The following is an 18,476-nucleotide window of genomic DNA, read 5'->3' as shown; positions in this document are numbered from 1 at the left end:
ACTCATCAAGTATTCATTAAGAAATGCTAGTGCTAGCTAGGAAATTGAACGAATTGAAATTTAAATTTGCTCTTCTTATTTCTGTTATATAGTAGTGCTTATTATATCAGTACATTTCATTATTTTCTAGAAATGAATTTGTCCTCAAAATGACATTAGATCACTTTTGGTCACATGGAATGACATCAGGGCGTGTCTTTGCTTTCTTCCAATTCGTTCCAACAATCTAGTCGGTTCCCGATAGGGCTGTGCAATATGGGCTAAAGAAACCTATCACGATTTTCTAGAACAATATTGTGATTTAGATTTTAATCATGATTTTGTCACAGACTGAACCTGGGTTTACAGTCTGAAACATATTTCAAAAGAAAAACAATTACATCTTTATCAAAGACCTGTAACGTCTCTAAAACAGACATCAAATAAAAATCACCTATAAATCTGTAACAAATTGTCTCAGGAACAGACATATGGCAAAACAAATATGTGTGAGCATGCGCGCCGTCAAACTCAAGTAAATGCTGATTTATACTTATGCTTCGGCACAGCCTGCGCATGGACGCATTGCCATGGCAATCGCGCACGTCTCAAAAATTTTTGCTACACGTTGCTTTAACGCATAGCCCAAGTACTGTGATTGTTCGGCTTGGTATCGCTGATAAGTGTGGGCCGGGCCGAGAGCTGGACGAACCCGTTGGAGCGAGTGTTTACAAGTGTCGAGTCCTGTGAAGAAGGTCTAGATGGAAACTGTTGTTTTGTGTTTACCTTATGATTAAAGTTGCTGTTTTTCTGCTGGTTCCCGCCCTAAAATGAGCAAGTTTGAGCTACTTGTACATTAAGGTAGAATTTAGAAAAAACTAAAAACCAGCAAAAAACTCAACACCGAGGAACATACTGCCAGCTAGCGTTTCATAAGTGTTATTGCAGAGCATGTGGCGTGGGTCACGCCGATCACTCGATGATAAACCAGGCTTAAGGCTCTGATGTTTTAGTTGACCAGATATAGTTGCCTGTGATCAAATATTTGCGTGTGTGTTCACAGGTTTATTTTGTCATGCATAGATCATAGACCTCTTTGTGACTCTGCCATGAAATAGGTTGTTAACATATCCCGTCTATTGCCCACACATGTCCATTATTTCCAATGGGGGCACTTGGATTGAGTGCACATATTGAAAGTAGCACGCACCCATATTCCAGGTAAACACAGCTACGAACACCTCTTTACAGACAAACTTTAAATTTAACTTTTTTTTACAACATAATTTTATATAAAATTCACTTTAATAACAGATATGACTAAAAAGTGGTCATAAACAAACATTTTCTTAATTTAAATGAGTAGAAGCTTGGACCCAAAAACAGTATTCCATACGTTACTAATACGTCATGACTTAACAAACGTATGGTATGTTAGGTTGTCATCCTCTGAGAAAGCAGTTCATGGTCACCGAGCAATGACAAAGGTGCGACCGCAAGGCACGTTGAAAATGCTGAAGGAAGTGACGCGCTTACAAATTACCTGGTTCTGCTATACATCGGCCCTCCTGTATCCAAAGTATCTTAATCCCACACCACAGATGTTAACTTTTTCTGCACTAAGTCCTCCTGTACTGAACTCATTATCCCTATATAGGCAGGCTATTCAATCTCCTGTTCTTACTCTTTGTTTAGGTGCGCTGTGTTATGATTGGTTCAAATAGCATACCGTGTGAAAATTGTGCTGTAAGGCGATTTAGAAATCTTGATTTCAATCCGATTTCAATTAATCACACAGCCCTAGTTTCCAATGGACAAAATCATGCACAATCACACTTTTAACTTCCATTTCATTTGTGACTAAGTTTGTTTATAACCAAATGAATTCACAAAATACTTATAGACTTCTCTATACTGTCATTCATTCGTTTTCATTTTGGATTAGTCCCTTTATTAATCTGGGGTAGCCACAGCGGAATGAACTTATCATGCTGAAACCAACTTATCCAGCATGTGTTTTACACAGCGGATACCCTTTCAGCTGCAACCCATTACTGGGAAACACCCATACACTCCCATTTACACACATATACTATGGACAATTTAGCTCACCCAATTTACCTGTACCACATGTCTTTGGACATGTGGGTGAAACCGGAGCACCCGGAGGAAACCCATGTGAGTACGGGAAGAACATGCAAATTCCACACAGAAATACCAACTGATCCAGTGACCTTGAACCAGTGACCTTCTTGCTGTGAGGCGATCATGCTACCCACTTTCCCCTTGCGATTTTTAATTTTTTGTTTGCATTATTTTTATACTCCACACAGAAATGCCAACTGACCCAACAGAGGCTCAAACCAGCGACCTTCTTGCTGTGAGGTGACAGCGCTACCTCCTGCAGCACCAAGTCGCCCTCTTTTGTACTTTTCTTTCGAAATAATATTTAAATAATACATTTAAGAGCATTTTCTCATATAAACGTGACTGGAAATTTTATTAGACTAGTCAATTAACATATCATGGCAGTTTGGAAATCAAGCAGATGATATATAAATTAGAGAATAATTTCACTTACATTAAACTTTTAAACACCTAGACAAATTAAGTAATTAAAAAAATCTAAATGATTTGCCTTGATTTTACATGGCACTTTACCAATGCTCTCCAGAGCACAAGTGTGAACACTAAAAAGTATTAGTTTGCTCATAATGAACTATAAGATATTAAATTGTGCAGCGAACCAGGCTTAATTAAGCCTTCATTAAATGATAATGTGCTCTGTAATCATAAACTGTGTCAAAAGGAATAAAAGCTGTTGATGTTTTACTGCCTCTAGCATTCACTTCAGCTGAAATCTGCAGCTAATTATATGTAAAATTATGTTTTTGGCAAAATGCTGGTAGACATATTTTTCCATTACTCCTCATATGAGAATCGTGTTAACTTGATTACCCTTCGGTTGTGTTTGTAAATAGAAAAGGAAAATCTTACCTGAAACTTCTTTCTGGCCACAAAGTAGTACATTCTCTGGATCACACGGATGGCTGCTCGATGAGAATCCCGCAACCTGTGTGGTCATTTGTTGTGATTAGTCTTAAGACACTTAAAGAGATTGATTTTATCTTACCAAAGAGGTATAGTTCTGTCATCATTTACTCAACCTCCACTTGATACAAACCTGCTTGAGTTTCTTTCTTCTGTTGAACACAAAGGAAGATATTCTGAAGAATGTTGGAGGGAAAGAAACCATTCAATTCCTTATTTTATGTTGCATTCTTCAGAATATATTGTTTTGTGTTCAACAGAAGAAAGAAATTCATAAAAGTTTACAACCAATGAGTCTACATTAATGGCGATACGTCCATTTTGATTTTAAATGGATGGTTCATTTAACAAAATTAAAATTCTGTCATTTAATCTCACCCATGCTGCTGTTTCAAACATTTCTAGCATGCTTTCCCCTCATGTAAAACAAGATCATTTCTAAAATGTCTCTTCCCCCACATACAACACACCTTCTCAAGTATCAAGTGTCACACAATCTCCAGAAAGTGTGTAGGACAGTCATTAAGGTAATCCTTTTGACATTGGCATGTCAAAATCATTGGCATGTTAGGACTAAATGAGTCCTGACACAAGGTCTCCCCATATGCGTTAAAAGACAGTCCATTCACTACTTTTACTAACAGAGGTGTGCTAATTACTGAAAATATGTGCAATTGAAAGCTGCTTAAAAGGATAGTTCACCCAAAATTTAGATAAAACTCACTATTTACTCACCCTCAAGTGGTTTCAAACATTTATGAGTTTTTTTATTCTGTTGAACAAATAAGATGTTTTGAAGAAAGCTGAAAACTAGCACAGTAGGAAAAACAATACAGTGAAAGGCAATGTTTCCAGCATTCTTCAAAATATATTCTTTTGTGTTCAGCAAAAGAAAGGAATTCAAACAGTTAAGTTTGAGTAAATGATGACAGAATTTTCACTTTTTAGTTTAATCACTTAATATACCGAAATATTTCCTGCAATCAAAGAAAAATTATTGAAATGCTTAAACATTATATTATTTTTAAATGAGTAGTTCAGTTGAAAACAAAAACCTTTGTCATGTTGTTCTAAACATGTTTTACCCTCAGTGAGTACATTTACATGGACACCAATAATTCGATTTTAATACAGACAATACTCTGATTAAGGTCATAATCGAACTAAACAGAACTAGTCACATTTTTGAAGTGCAGCACAGACATGTAAACACCTAAATCAAACTATTACCATCCTGTAGGATTTTCGCCTCATTTTGTGACAGGATAGTCTATACACACAAGGCATGGGACGGTATAAGATTCTGACGGTAGGATAACCTTGGATAAAAACATCACGGTTTCATGGTTTTACGGTATTGTGATTACTGCTTTAAAATATATTCTTTTTAAACGTCTGGGTAAAAAACACAAACTTTTTCCCCCTTTTAACACAATAGATTTTATTTTGAGAAACATTTAAAATATTTTGGAGCAGCAAACATGTCAGGCTGAATAATGAAAATGAATCACTGACTTCTGCTGTCTTCATTTGTTTAAAAACACGTATTATTTTACAATTTAAAACGGCATCTTTGATATCTTTTCTGCTAGAGGTACTGAGTTAAACGAAGAAAAATAAATAAATAAAAAACATCTTACACATAGCTTAGGAACGGTATTACAGAAAATGTTGGCCGTTTTAAAACCTTGACGTTTAGCTCAAACCACGTCCAAACCACGGTATACCTTGAAAACGGTTACTGTCCCATGCCTAATACGCACATGGCTGTTTGACACTATTCTCTGCACCTACTGAGTCAGTAAAGGACCACAGACTCACACATTGCGAAAAGAGGTTTTGTCTTCCACATACAGTGTGTGGTATTAAATTCCATTTAACAACACTCCTCCATCAGTTCATACTTGCATCCAATATCTTGTTTGTCACGGTGGCCATGCATGAAATGTTCCTGAATGAAAGTGAAAGTGCCAAACTGCAGTTAAATTCAACAAATTATAAATAAAACAGCTAAAATTACATGAAACTATGAATGAAAACATGGATAGCTTGGTGAGGCAATGATGTTAATCGAATTCTGTGCTATAACATGTAAAACGGGATCATGAAAGGAACATTCAAAAAGCAACTCATGTAAACGCCTTAATCATATTATTGTCTGATTCGGATTAAAGCAAATCATTCATTTACTGATGTCCATGTAAATGTAGTCAACATAATACAAAATCATTTAAAGAAAAGTGTTTCTTCCCTTGACAATGAAACTCAATGATGTTTGAGTAGGTCAAAAGCCTTTTTTTCTTTGAAATATCCTTGTTTTTATTTCACAGATAAAAAAGAAAGTAATACGGTTCGGAATTATATTTTTGATTAAACTTTCCCTTTAGTTCATGAGATTGAAACTAGTAAAAGCACATGGTGAGGAAATGAGAACAACATCTTCAATGCAGATGCATATCTACGGTCATAAATGAAAAATCTGAGATTTCCATTGTACACGCCACCACTATTACTAACAGCACAATCAGCGACCTTTTCACAGTTTCAATATCATTTGCAAAACAATCCTATCAGACGCCAGCAGGCCCTCAGGTGCAACCCAGAGCCACTCCAGATGCCGTTTATGTCAGGACTTTTGCAAGTGGCCATTGAGCACAAGGGTCATGACCAGGACACAGTGTCTAAGTGAAAATACAAGGCTCGCTCTGCTTTCCAAAGCACTCAAAAACCACAGCTCTGAGATTTGGGGGTGGGGGGAAGGGATTGACTCCCAAGAGACCCAAGGTTATCTGGAGGAACAGGACATTTTCTAAAATAAAGACAAAGTATGAGACGCACACTTTCCCTTGCACGTCGACTCCCGCGTGCCAGTCTGCGTATGTGATCACGTTAGCATGCTAAGGCTCGTGTCTGTTGCATGTCAGTCTGACAAAAGACGGCGCACACTCATACAAGTTTCTTTAAAACGCATTAGCGGTAGACTGGCTGCAGGCTATCAGGCCTCATTGACTTAATGGATATGGTTAGCTGACAGTTTCTGGTTTCTCCCTGGCTGTGGGCTACAGGGAAATGAGGGATAAGGCATATGCTGTGCTCGAGGCAACTGCCAATTTACTGCTCTTTGGTGCCATACTTCAACCAGCATCTCTCTCTTTAATGTTGCCAGTGGTTAAATGCGAACCTTCATAGCTTTGAACATTATCATACCCGCAGCAATGCAAATGTCTGTTCAATTAGCATGAATGGAAGAGGAAAGTGGGTAATGGAAAGCACCAGATAGCAAAAAAATCCTGTTATTTTGCATACTTGGAGTGATTTGGTTTGTGATTTATTTCCTTTCACCCATCTTCTATTTCAGACGTCGCCACAGTGGAATAAACCGCCTAACTATTCTGGCATATGTTCTACGCAGCAGATGCCCTTTAAGCCGAAACCCAGTACTGGGAAACACCCATATAAACTCATTCACACACATTCATACACCAATTTACGGCCAATTTAATTTATTCAATTCACTTATACCGCATGTTTTCAGGACTTGAACGAGTGACCTTCTTGCTGTGAGGCGACAGTGCTAACCACTATAAGCCAGTGTGCCGCCCCGTTTCCTTTCATGTACAGTATAATGTTTGGAAGTCACAACATTCTTAGAAATTACTTAAGGTACTGTAATGTAAACTAGTTTGGTAGTTATCATGAGCAAGTGCTTTTTCTTCACTCTCCAATCAAACATTTGAATAGATTATTAAAATGAATGACATGTTATAACAACTATAGCAATTGTCAAATTTGACCTATTGTATGAATGGAAAATACATATTTAATATTACATTTTAATATAACAAGTTAGATTTTTTTCAAAGTGATTATTCATCCTAATGTATTCACTCTCCCTCATGTGGTTTTAAACCTTTATGGGCCCTATCATACACCTGGCTCAATAAGGCACAAGGCGTGTTAGGCGCAGTTTGTTGCTATTTTAGACCAGCAGAACTCTAATTTTCACGTTTTGTGCCTCGTTGTTTAGATAGCAAATTCATTTGCACCACCTTGTGGACTCATGGGTGTTCTGGTCTAAAAGGAGGTGTGTTAAGGTGCAATGTTGGCGTGATGTTATTTTGAAGAACTGAAATAGACTACGTCACTGACCAACTAAAACCTGGTCTAAAGTTCAGTGCAGAACATGTTAGTTATGCACCTATGTGGGTCCAAACACTTACATATTGCATACTTATATATATATATATATATATATATATATATATATTTTTTTTTTTTTAACAGATGAAAGAGGTTTATGTTTTGAGTTTTATTTTTTTGTGAATGGTGAGTGAAGATGATGACAGAATTTATAGACTTTGCTTTTAACCCATTTAAACCCACCAGCAACTATAGTTGCCAAAGATCATAGTTGCCAATTTTTCTTTTAAAAGTAATTTTCCACATGTTATTCGTTTAATTTCTCAATGACATGCAAGCAAACAACCAAATAAAAGATTTCAAGAAAGAAAAAAAAAAGAATTGATTGAATTCCTGTTACGTGAGGCTTTTATAATTCTTTCTAAGTCCAAGATGCAAAAAGAGGCAAACCCTAAAAAATAAAGGCAATTTTATATTACTAATAATTAGTTTTTTGTTCACAAATATATATTAACATAACCATGAGGGTCTGTAGATACATCCAAACAAAACAAATCTTTTAATAAATCTACAGTTTTTTTTTCTATACTTTGTCAAAAATTCATGTGGCAAATATATTGGGCAAATATCTTGTACGTACATAAATCAGCGTAAATTAGAGAATAATGTGTTAATAAGTTAATAAATAAATGTTATTGGTCTTGTTTAATGTTCTTTTTTCTTTTTTTGCTTTCATAATACCCCATTTAAACAGAACTTAACCCTTCAACTGATATCTTTACTTTAAAGTGGACTTTTTGATACATAATTTGATGCACAAAAATCCTCAGATTAAAATGAACTTTTCCCACTGGTCCCACTCCCCCCAAAAAAGGTTAAAGTAACACTGGAGCAGAGTTAAAGTGCTGATTGAACAGAGAGTAATGGACTCATACTGTTAAAAAGCAGAATCACTGAAGGAAACAAAAAACTAAAACTGAACTGAAGTCACAACCTTAGGCCCTGCTGTACAGACAAACTGTTGTCTAAATCTTTTTCTATACAGTTTTACTTTTCATCCACACAAAAACAAAACACTGTAACCCACATTTTTAAATGTTTTGTCAAAGTGAATATTTCAAAAGTCCCAGGGTCCGTGAAAAAAAAAACAAACAAAAAACAGGCTTTATAAAAATAACATTTTAACATGACCTTAGAGGAACTCATCTGAAAACTTATTAAATCTCTCAAAATCTCAGCTCATTAGGATCATTAAACAACTCCACAAGCCTTATCAGCAGCTTTACTTGTTACTATCTTGTTTGACTATTTCTGTCATAGAGAGATTTACTAAAAATACTAATTTTGTTAGACATCACCATTGTGGACAGCATTATTTACTTTACTTGGAGTCATGTTTTTTTAATGTTATTTCTTTATTTGACTGCTGTAATTATGCAGTGGCCATTGAGTTAGAATGCCAAATGTTGTCCTCCTATGCAAACATACATATTTACAACATATTTGCTCACTGGCATCTATAGTTGCTGCATATTGGAATACGATTTATAAAAAATAAAAAACCTGGAGAAAATGAATGCAAAACATGGTAATATAAAACACTGTTTACAAGGCTACATGCATGAAACCATTTAGAAACATTTGGACACAAATGGGTTAATGGAAAAAGTCAAAAGAAAATCGGCACAATGCCACTTTAGCTCTCAATTTTTTTTTATTATTGTATCAACGTTTCGACCTACATGGTCTTCATCAGGATGAAGACCGTGCAGGTCGAAACAATGTTAGGATAAAGAATTTTTAAGAGCTAAAGTGGCAGTGTGCTGATTTTCTTTTGACTTATTCCACTGTGTTTGTTTTTGATCGAGCACCTGCCTTTGAGAATCTCAGATGTGCACACATTTCTGTTTTTTTGGTTGCTATCCTTTTAATACCACAAAAAGAAGCAGTAAAAACAGTAGTATTGTCTCATTAATTCTGGACTTTTCGTTTTTGGGTTGTGTGTGTGTGTTTTTTCCCCAGCATATGCACATATAGGTCTGGTAATCTATCACATGCTGTTTGAGGAAGGAAGCAAAACAGAGAAGATCTAAATATGACTTTTAAAACACAAACTTACAAAACCAAACAAAAGCGATCCACAAAAAGAAGCAAAAAAAAAAAAAAAAAAAAACAAACAAACAAAAAAAAAACAAAAAACGGACAAACAATACCAGAACAAAGAAGAACTGAGGGCTACACAGGGCAAACTGACTGATTAATCAGGGACAGGTGTAAAATAAAAATTTAATCAAACAATTAGTTACTATGGTGAACAATGAAAACACAGAGAAATCAATGGCAACAATTAAACATCTGAGACAAAACTGAATTTATTTAGAGCTTGTAACAAATGCTTTCTGTTGAATGTAATTGTTTTCCTTTGATTTTCCAGCAGTTATAACTTGTTGATGCTGCTCAAGAAACTTTATTAATGCTGCAAACATTTGTGCTTCTTAATGGTGCTTCTTTCAAGATTATTTCATGAATGTAAAGTCAAAAAGAGCAGCACTTTCTCAAACAGAAATCTTTTGTTACAATGTAATTGTTTGTATTGTTATCAGTTCAGTGCATGGCAGCATAATTGAAGTACTCATTTATTTTAAAAACCAAACAAGCAGCTCTTATTGACCCCAAACATTTGAATTTTAAATGAAATTATGAAGAAAAGAGCTTATTTCCATGTCAAATGCCAAATGACCGAATTTGTATGGTTCAGTGTGATATTCACATTCATCTTAGAAGTTAACACATCATACAGATTTGGTGTAACGTTTGGTGTAAGAATCCATGCTGTTCTGAATGTGACTGTAGTTTATATTATGGATTAAACTTCAGCTTCTGACACCAAGTAATAGGAACAACTAATAATAACTTGACTTCTAGTTGATCATTTGGTATTGAAAGTTAATTATATGAAAGGCAAAGGCTTCTAGATTACGTTTATTTTACTAAAATAGAATATGATTATGCCTTGATTTTTAATTATTTAATTAGAACAGTAAGTTCTGACTTTTGCTGAGACAAAAGTCTTGTGACTTAACAGAAATAATGTACAATATAGAATATAAAGTGATGGTGCAGTGGAAAAAGAATGAATATTGTGTATGACTCCCATGAACTTGGACGGCTGCATCCATACATTTCTGCAATGACTTATTATTAAATGACTTATTAAAGTCATCTGTAATGGCAAAGAAAGTGTTCTTGCAGGACTCCCAAAGTTCATTAAGAGTCTTTGGATTCATCTTTAAGGTCTCTTCCTTCGTCTTACACCAGACATGCTCAATAATGTTTAAGTCTGGTGACAGGGTTGGCCAATCCTGGATCACCTTGACCTTATTTGCTTTTAGGAACTTTGATGTGGAGGCTGAAGTATGAAAAGGAGTGCTATCCTGCTGAAGAATTTGCCCTCTTCTGTGGTTTGTAATGTAAGGGGCAGCAGAAATGTCTGAATACCTCAGGCTGTTAATGATGACAATGATGTTACCTTGCAGATCTCTCACATGATCTCTCACATGCCATACTCAATGTAAACCCGAACCATGATTTTTTCCTTGAAAAAACTTGACTGATCTCTGTGAGAATCTTGGGTCCATGTGGGTTCCAATAGGTCCTCTGCAGTATTTGTGATGATTGAGATGCAGTTCAAAAGATCAGGCAAATCTACCTTCTGCCATTTTTCAAAATGATCAACTACAAGTCAAGTTATTGTTTGCTGCACTTACCACTGGGATCAACGACAAGATGTTTTTCAGGTACATATAATCCACATATTGTCAACTCGAGTAAAAGTTATGTTTGACTTTGTGCATTTTGTTTTTATCTATCATATAAAAAATTGTCTTATAGTTGCTATTTAAATGTGACATCAGTATCAATCAGTATTTATTGGCCCAAAATCTCGAAATATGAAAAATATTCTATTTGTTATATTTAGATGTAATATTAAATATATTCATTTCCATTGATACAATAGTTCGATTTTGACAATTGCTATATATATATATATATATATATATATATATATATATATATATATATATATATATATATAATATTTTATTTTATTTAATTTTTTTTTACAATTTTTTAAGAATCTATTCAAATTAAAAGTTTGACTAAAAAGTGAAGAAAAATCACTTTTGAATTAAACATCAACAAACATGTTCATTATAACTCCCAAACTAGTTTACATAATAAGTAATATCTAAGAATGTAGCAGCTTCCAAACATTAGACTATACATTATAGGAAATGGGGCAGCACATTGGCTCAGTGGTTAGCACTGTTGCCTCACAGCAGGAAGGTCACTTGTTCGAGTCCTGGCTGGGCGTTTGAGTCCCGGCTGGGTCAGTTTGCATTTCTGTGTGGAGTTTGCGTGTTCTCCCTGTGTTCAAGTAAGTTTCCTCCAGTCCAAAGACATGTGCTATAATTTGTTTATTGTAATAAGTTGCCTTTTAATATTGGTTGAATGAACTGTATGGAAACGCCCCCTCATTGTACCCCAGATATTTAAAACATTTCACTCAGCTTACAGTTTAATGGACATTACTCCATTAATTCACACAGAGCTATCCTGTTTTTTTTTTTTTTTTAATCTAACATAATTTGCTGAATAGAACTTTTTCACAAAATTGTTATGACATGTTTAATGATCATCATAATTTTAAATTCTTGAATGTTTTTTATTTTTTAACTCAAATTTTTATTCAAGTCCCCACTTGGTCAGTTTCTGTGTGGAGTTTGAATGTTCTCCATGTGTTTGCGTGGGTTTCCCCTGCGTGCTCCAGTTTCCCCCACAGTCCAAAGACATTTGGTACAGGTGAATTGGGTATAGTGTATGAGTGCGTGTGTGAATGTGAGAGTGTATGGGTGTTTCCCAGTACTGGGTTGTGGCTGGAAGGGCATCGGCTAACTAGAAAATATGCCTGACTGGTTGGCAGTTCATTCCACTGTGGCGACCCCTGATAAATTAAGGACCGAGCCAAAGGAAAATGAATGAATTAATGAAAATCATATGCAGATTAATATGTATTTATGTATGTATTATATCATCTTTGCATTAAATTACAAAAAAACTAAGTACCGCTTATGCAGGACCTTTCTAATGCAGCATCTGGGCAGGATTTTTTTTTTCTCTTTTTCTCTTCCGTCTGTCGTTATTAGTCTCACTATTTTTTCCCTTTTTCTGAAAAGTCTTGATAACACCATCGTCAAGTCTTTCTTTTATTATTTCAGCAAATAAGATTGTAAAATATATATTTGTTGTACTCTCCCATTCACTGCGCTCTAAGTTTACCAACTATGACGCCTTCCTGAGAAACATGGAATTGTGAAAAGTGTCCATTTGTAATCTACCGGCACTCAGAGTTCAGGAATCATACATCCCTGGTGTCTGTCATTCCAATGGAGGAGCATGGGAAGATGAGAGAAAGAGAGAGAGGTGGGGGACACAAAAACATGGGAACCACCCCATCTGTCCCTGAGGCAGTGCCACTTCCTCTCTCCAGTCATGGTTACCAGCATAGCAACGCTGGTCTCATGACCTCAGCAGGGTCACCATCTGCCTCTAGCGCTGGCACAAAGCCTGGCTAATGGCGAACACTGGTGGAGACGTACGCAAAGGGAGAAAGACTCCCACTGGGAGAGAGAGGGAGAGGAAGAAAGAAAAAGATGGAGAGAGAGAGACAGACAGAACGAGAAAAGGAGGCGATCATACGAGGGCTTCTTTCTGCCAAAGACAGACTGTGATTCTCTCTTCCGTTCCCAATCTTATTTTTGTTGAGTCTGTCTAGTAAACAATAGCAGCCAGATGTGAAAGGAACTGCGTATGAGGGCGTCCATTCACTCATACTCGCAGAGTGTGTCTAGACAGTATTGTGCTGTATTAATATACTTACATTGTGGTTATTATGGAACAATACGTTAATAATGCAACAATGTGAACGCCATAATCAACACTTCCTGCGAGAAAAGGATGAAAGGGAAAGCTCACACCCAAACATGAATATTCTGTGATCATTTGATCATTGTCTTTGCTGCCCTGTATGGGTTTCTTTCTTGTGTGGAATATATAGGACATTTTGAAGAATGTTTTTGATCAGATTCACTGAATTTTAAACTGATTTCAAATGAATGAAAAGCGGGAGATCCTCTCAGCTTGAGTGTGAAACGGATGGTGTGAAATGTAAGTTACTAGTGCAAAATGTAATATTGTATGACAATCCAATTTAGGTCATATCTGACTGTCAGTAAAGTTAAAGAGATGGTTCACAAAACTGACAATTCTGTCATCATTTACTCACCCTTCAATTGTTCTAATCCTGTTTGTCTTTCTTTCTTCTGTTGAACACAAAGCAGGATGTTTTGAAGAAAGCTGAAAACCTGTAACCATTGACTACCATGGATGTGAGTGGTTACTGGTGTTCAGATTTTTTAACATATCTTTTGTTTTGTTTTCAATAGAATAAAGAAACTCATAAAGGTTTTGAAACTACTTGAGGATGAGTAAATATTGAGTAAATATTAAATATCAGTGTAGTCACTAATATTACTGAAATTAATTAAAAAACTGAATAAATATAAATTTACACAGATTTACACAAGTAAATAAATAAACTCAATAATGGGCTAAAAATCTAGGCAGATTCTGTTTGGGCCAAGCTATAGCTCTTGAAATGCTCAAATATGTCCATAGTTGTGTTTTTGTATCATCAGATTGGGTTCAAAACTGAACATAATGATAAAAAACACAAATAAATAAAGCCTATAAAGAATCAAGCTTCCAGCCCACATTAGACACTCTCTAACTTCGTGTTTTTGAAAACCTTCTGAAACTGCATCTTTGTTCTTTAGCATTTGATTCTTTTTAATGTTGAGGGCTTTGACTTAAGCTTTAATTGTTATGTCTGTGCTGTCAGGCGTGTTATTTTAATAAGTATTGATTGTGTTCAGCATTTTGGGCAACCTTGTAAATAAATAAACGAATTAACTAACTAATTTATTTATTCCCACTGCTGTTTTGATTTACAATGTTTTGCCAGAACAGTTTAGGTTTGTTCATATTTATTATATGCCAGGGTAGATGGTAAGTTCTCTTATTTTTGTTTGTTTGTGCAATTGAGTTATCCTCAATTATCAGAACAGTTATCAGACAAGTATGACAAGTTTTATTAATAAAATGAAATGTTTTCTTGCGAAATAAACCAAAATCCATAAATAATTACCTTGATTTTAATAAACTCTAAATTCTAACGGTGTCAAAATTAATTGTTTCTTTGGTGCACCGCAATGCAGAAACAGACAGTTCGGTATCGCTTCAGTAATAGACCATAACGGGTTATTACGTAGTGACATCATTTATCTCATATGCGCTATGTGGCGGTAAAATAATATGGTGAGAGAGACGAGCACGGGTAATTAAAACGCAGAAACTCTGCACAATTCACTTTGTGTGTGTTTGCTGGACATTCAGTGACACTGAAGTTACAGCAGAAGCCCGTATTTCACTACTATGAAGAAAATTAAAGTAAAATCCATTTCTTTCTCTCACTCTCTCTCTCTCTCTCTCTCTCTCTCTCTCTCTCTCTCTCACTGTGGCCCCTTTGACCTGCTGGCGTGACGTTTACTTTCCTCTCGGCTGATAGAGCGATACTTTCAGATCCAGACACGAGCGCGTGTCTGCAGAGCGAGTTTTTGCCCCCGCGTCTATCATGGATCAGCTGTGACTGCTGCGTTCGTTTACCAGTGTTATTGGTGAAGAGCACCAGAGCATTAGAGCCAATCATAGCCCTTTTTGTTGAATGCGTGACCAACCATAGAGTTGTAAGAACTCTCTTAACAACACTCATAAACTGAGTGGGACATTTTACATGTTTATTTGCTATAAATGCTCATGTAGTCCTGTACATGTACTTGAGTTTTTTAAAGGTGCGGTTCATATATCTGAGTGCTTGCATTAAAGGACAAAAGTGTATTACATATACATATAAAATGTATTCAATTAAAATGTATACATTTAAATACACTAAGTATTCGTAGTCGAACCATGAGACCAGTGTAGGTTCACACCTCTACTAAATTCATTAGGTAAAATATAGATAACCTAAATATGAATAAATATAAATAACCCTTTTTAACACAGCAGTTATGGCTGTTCATATTTTGACCCAATATTGGATTACAACAACCCAACATTTTGTACATTTCCTCGATTAAAACTGAAAAGGAAAACTCAAGTACTTAATTATTCAAGTGCTTTTTTCTCCACCGAATAAAAGTTTACAATGACATCAGAATAAGGGTGACAGAATTGTATTGAATATTGTATTTAAGGGATTTGTAAAAACCTTTAAAGGCCTCGTGAAGTGCTTTGAAATATGCATTTTTATTTGATTTTTGACATAATCTCAACCGAAACACGATGAGAGGGCAGGACATAGAGAAAAAACAGCCAATAGTGTTTTGCTTAATCACCCCTCTGCCAGTGAAAGTGGTTGGGGTCAAGCCCATCAAATGAAAAGCAAATTAAGGGTGCTTTCACACCTACACTTTTGTTTCGGAACGTGTCTCGATTGCCCAGTTAGCGCAGTTCGATTGGCATATGTGAACAGGGCAATCGAGCTCTGTTCCGCGCCAAAGTAATCGCTCCGAGATCGCTTGAATGAGGTGGTCTCGGCTCAACTGAAACGAACCCTGGAGCGGTTTGATTGCAGTGAGAAAGCGATCCGATCCGAGCGCGGTTATATCACAGTGTTTTATGGATATGTAATAGGCTTACGGCCATATGAAAAGAGAATTATGAGTATGGCGGGAAGTTTCGCGAGTCTCCGGATGCCCGCAAACGAGTGATGATCTCCCGGTAATCTCGCGTCTCCCTCCCAGTCCTCAAATAGGCATCGTCGCGCACCCTTCTCACCCCTCCCCACCCCATCTCTCCTCAGACACATCGCGCGCGCGCACCCTGTCAATCACTATCAAACCACCACCTCTCCTGACAGCTTAATGGGACACTGCAAAATAAACCCTGACACTCTGACCAATGTGAGGAGAGTTTACTCGCACGTGACTTGTTTTAGCTATTTTGGTCCGTTTAGAAACTTTGCAATGTGAAAGCTAACCGCTCCAAGAGCAAAGAGAAACAATGTAACATTTGTAATCTCTGTTTCGGAACAACTGAATCGATTCACAGGTGTGAAAGCACCCTAAAAGTGTCTTGAAGGGGCAGGGCATGTCAGACACTAGAGAACAATTGATTGGTTATGATGTGATGTAATACTGATACTAACGTCCAAAAAACTTTTTTATTTATTTCATGGGACATTAAGACATTTTAGATGTTAATAAAATGCTATGGTTTTGATCAGGGCTTGACATTAACTTTTTTGATCACTAGCCATAGTGGCTTGTAGATTTCCAACATTACTAGCCACTCGCCATTTTCACTAGCCACACTTTTCTTGTTGGGAAAATATTTTAAATGCACACTTTGACATGCTAAAATTTTTTGATTCAAATTGTGTGTTATGTCTCCATGCCTCCTTATTCATTTCACTTTTTCGTGTGTATGACCTTGCTCTATGTGCATGAGCTAATGGGTTGTGGTTGGGGTAGTGTCACATTGCTATTAGTTTTTATTTTACATGAGTTTTCAGTGCTCAAAATTAAGGATTTAACAAATTTATCTCTGACCACACCAAAAATAAATAAATAATTATTTCTTAGCCACAAATTTTAAATAATATGTCAAACAAGCTAAATATAGCTGCATGCATACACTTTTTAATTCAACAAAACTTTTCTTTAAAAAAAAACAATGACATTCAAAAAATAGGTCTCATATCATCAGTTATCTACACATAAATGAGGAGTTTATCTCCTATTAAAGCAATTTTATTGTAACAACAATGATAATGAAACCATATTAACAAAAATAACTGTAAGCAAAAGAAAGCAGGTGATAATAAAAGTACGATCATGCGGACACGGTTAACAGTTGGCTAATTAATATTCTGTTTAAATGTTTAAAGTGAAAGCAACAGCTGCTGCTTACAAAAGCTTATACTTTTTAAAAGTCTAGAACTCTTGAAAGCAGCAGGACTGTGGGTGCAAGAGCATCGCTTTTTGTCCAGTCTATTTTTAAAGAGAACTGATTACATCAGTTGTGTTTCCAGGCACGATTGCTTCGCGCAAGGAAAGTGGATCGCGTACGCTTTGTAACAGTCGTGCGCATCACATCACCTGTGCGGGCGAGTGATCCTCCTCTCATTCTGTATTTATCTGCCTATTTTTTTTCACTCGAACACAATTGTTTTTGTCAGTTGTGCTGCTTTCCGGTTCTAAGATCACATTTGCACGCATATTGGGCCATCCTTATTGACGAAGCCTGCTTTTAAGAAAAATACCAATTAAAAATTATTTCCAACCTGCCAGAGTGGCTAGAGGGAGTGTCTGTCTAACCCGCCACAGCTATCCGCATTTGGCGGGCTGGCGGGTGTTAATGTCAAGCCCTGGTTGTGAGATCAAAACGTGTACTAATTTGCCACTGGTTTCCTCAAGAGTTCCCAGTTGATTTTTAAAATGGGGATTTGTTTTAATAAACAAACCAAACCTTGGCAATACCTTATGCATTACAATTACCCATAAACTATTTTGATAATGTGAATTCAGGGCGTGCTTTTTGTGTGTGCTGTTGAAAGTCAAAATATAATCAGCTCATGATTAGCACTGATCTTATTATATCAACCAATTCTTATCATAAAATCCCACACAACAACATTGAAGGAACTTAAAAGTGAATTAGACGCCCATTATTTATAGCATCTCCAAAAATAAACACAATTTGAGCAATGTTGATGGTCAAAAACCAACTCCCTCAAAAGCTGCTACATATTGAAGAGATAAGCCAAATTTGCGTGCTTCTCTATGTAAATAACAAGTGATATCGTCATGTAACAAAGGCCATCCGAAGTGCACCAAATAATGATCAAAGGGGTGCATCATGGGACAGGAAATAAACATGCAATTAGCGCCATTAACACTTGAGGCTAAAGGGTCGAAACTCCCCAGCTTTAATGAACTCTAGCGGGGTGGGTTTGGGCAAAGGAGGTGGTCTTAGCTAGAACATGTAGAGTTGCACATTGACCTTCTGTGTGTCTACTAAAACTCTCTAATAGGGCAGATGAGGGAACACCTGATCCAGGGTCAGTGACTGCTCCTCAGGGCAACATGTGCAGTATCTTTGCACTGATTAGAGCTACACTGATT

General features: G+C 36.3%; 2 protein-coding genes across 9 annotated transcripts in view; both read right to left on the bottom strand.

Annotated features, from left to right (window-relative positions):
• Positions 1-18,476, bottom strand: part of acana (aggrecan a) — a 904,300-nt gene that overhangs the window by 142,905 nt on the left and 742,919 nt on the right. The window lies entirely within an intron of this gene.
• Positions 1-18,476, bottom strand: part of kcnq1.1 (potassium voltage-gated channel, KQT-like subfamily, member 1.1) — a 102,732-nt gene that overhangs the window by 13,117 nt on the left and 71,139 nt on the right. For all 7 annotated transcript variants that reach the window (XM_073906662.1, XM_073906663.1, XM_005166469.6 and 4 more), the window contains one exon: positions 2,977-3,052. In XM_073906662.1, the coding sequence (XP_073762763.1) occupies positions 2,977-3,052 (76 nt within the window). The remainder of the gene's footprint in view (positions 1-2,976; positions 3,053-18,476) is intronic.

This window comes from Danio rerio, chromosome 7, assembly GCF_049306965.1.
Source record: "Danio rerio strain Tuebingen ecotype United States chromosome 7, GRCz12tu, whole genome shotgun sequence".
NCBI lineage: Eukaryota > Metazoa > Chordata > Actinopteri > Cypriniformes > Danionidae > Danio > Danio rerio.
The sequence above is the reverse complement of the archived record's forward strand: the minus strand, read 5'-3'. Positions and strand labels throughout refer to the sequence as shown.